Source organism: Sturnira hondurensis, unplaced genomic scaffold (assembly GCF_014824575.4).
Source record: "Sturnira hondurensis isolate 20B ecotype Veracruz unplaced genomic scaffold, ASM1482457v3 Scaffold0018310, whole genome shotgun sequence".
Taxonomy (NCBI): Eukaryota; Metazoa; Chordata; class Mammalia; order Chiroptera; family Phyllostomidae; genus Sturnira; species Sturnira hondurensis.
This window is the reverse complement of record NW_028090941.1, coordinates 140591-142892: the sequence shown is the minus strand read 5'-3', so window position 1 is coordinate 142892 and position 2302 is coordinate 140591. Positions and strand designations below refer to the sequence as shown.

Here is a 2302-nt window from a genome sequence, read left to right as displayed (position 1 = left end):
ATAGGTAATATATAGGTATGTAATTAATTACATATATTTAATATATGTAATAGCAGTATATATAATATATAATATATATTATATATTATATATTATATAATATATATGTATATATATATGTGTATATATATAATATATATGTATATATAATACCAGTATATATGCTCATGACCCTTACTATATATTTACTTGTCCACAAAATAGAATGTTTGTAACAGCATGGATGGTCCTAGAGAGTATTAATGAAATGAGTCATGCAGAGAAGGACAAGTACCATATGATTTCACTCATACGTGGCATCCAATGAACAAAAGAAATGAACAAACAAAATGGACACACCCATATTGTTATAGAGAAAAGACTGGTGGTTTTCAGAGGAGAGGGGACTTGGGGGACTGGATGAAAGGATGAAGAGGTTAAGAAGTCCAAGGTGGTAGTTGGAGAAGGGACACCAGTAGGTAAAGTACAGCATAGGAAAGAGAGTCAGTAATGAGGTGATAACTGCACATGGGCCAGGGGTTTAGTGGAAATACTGGGAGGGCCATGCTGTGAAGTAAGTATTTGATTTCCTAACCTCTGTGCTGTGCACCCAAAACTGATACAAAATAATAGTGAATGTAAACTGTAATTGGAAAACATTAAGGTCTACAAATGAAAGGAGAGATACAGAGGGTCAGTGGGCATGAGAGACAGGTTCAATCCCGCCTGTGGAGGGAGAGTGATCCTGTGGCTGGGATGCTGCCCCAAGGTGGCCCCCGGCACAGAAGGAGCCTCACTCAGCAGCAACTACTCAGAGCTCTCAGGGCCCACATCCCTCATGCAGGAAGCCTTGTGTGCCTTCTGAGCAAGTGACTTGCCCATGTGTCTGTCTTTCTGTGTAGACAGCAGGTGCCCAGGAACCACCGTGTGAGTAACTGCTGGCACAGAAGTAAACAGCTGTCTGGTTGGGGCTGGCAGTCTTCACAGTGAGGGGGAACTTGGCTTTCTCAGTTCTAGAGACACTGTATCCATCGAGGATGTCTCCGTTGTTAATGTCTTTGACATCGAGGGAATAGTAGATCATCCGTAGCCCCAGTCCTGGGTCTTGTCGGTACCAGTACATGCAGTCATGATTCATATTCTGAGAACACTGCAGAGTGATGCTGTGTCCTGTCTTGGCGATCTTATTCCTTGGGGACTGGGTAACACCAGCATCCATGGACCCTGGGGGGAAACCACACAGAAACTGAAGACAAAGTCCAGGAAGGGTCCTCTCACTGCATTCTCAAGGGAGAAGAGCCAGCCAGGACCCAGGAGATGGAAGGCAGGGGTTGCCCACCTGTTTGCCAAACTCACCTGTTCCTAGGAGACAAAAGGCCACACAGCAGAGGAGCAGGGAGCCCATGGCAGGGAGGGACAGGGGAGAGATGTTTCCACCTGTGAGTGATGGGGTAACAGGGCAGGGAAGTAGGACATTGTAAGTGTTCTGTGAGTGATGTCATGGGCCCTCAGGACTTTCTAGGCCTCAGCGGAAGGTACAGGCACGCCTCTTGTCTTCCCTCAAAGGTCCTACCTTCTTACTTATTTATTGCTCAGGCAGGTGGCACCTGGTTACTGACCCTATTAATAATGTCCTGTGTCAATGAAGGCTGAAACTGTTAATCTTTCTCTTCTCCTCCTGGGTCTTCTTTGCAGTCTCTTCCTAGAGACCAGCCTCTCCCTCTCTTTTCAGGGCTGACTCTGTTGGTTGTCTGGGGAAGCATCATTCTCCTGGATGGAGAGGGTATCACTACAATTCACGGTCTCTTCAAATAAAGAGAATCTGGTCTCATTGGAGGGTTGTGACACTAACATCTCTCTTCTTTCTGCATTTGTTAATTTTTTCCTAGCTCCATCAGGGTGACCAGTGCAATTTGAATATAGTCACTGTAAAGCTTGAAGGACTTTCTTATTCTTTTTCTTCTTTCTTTCTCGTGTCTTATTTTAAAAAGATGTTACTTATTTATTTTTAGAGAGGGGAATGGAGGGAGAAAGAGAGGGAGAGAAACATCAATGTGTGGTTGCCTCTTATGTAGCCACTACTGGGGAGCTGGCCTGCAACCCAGTCATTTGCCCTGACTGGGAATCGAACTGGTGACCCTTTGGTTCTCAGGTAGGTGCTCAAACCACTGAGCAACACCAGCCAGGGCCTGGTCTTTCTTCCCTCCCCTCCCCTCCCCTTTCTTCCTTCCTTCCTTCCTTCCTTCCTTCCTTCCTTCCTTCCTATACTTTCCTTACCTTTCTTTCTTAGAAAGGCAGTACTACTAACTGTGTTTCCAATTGC

General features: G+C 45.1%; 1 gene segment (V, D, J or C); it reads right to left on the bottom strand.

The window, feature by feature from the left end:
* Nucleotides 1–799: 799 nt before the first annotated feature.
* LOC119002873 (T cell receptor beta variable 24-1-like) lies at nt 800–1408 on the bottom strand. The segment is given in 2 exon segments: nt 800–1203; nt 1336–1408. Coding segments are annotated over 2 exon segments (453 nt in total).
* Nucleotides 1409–2302: the final 894 nt, after the last annotated feature.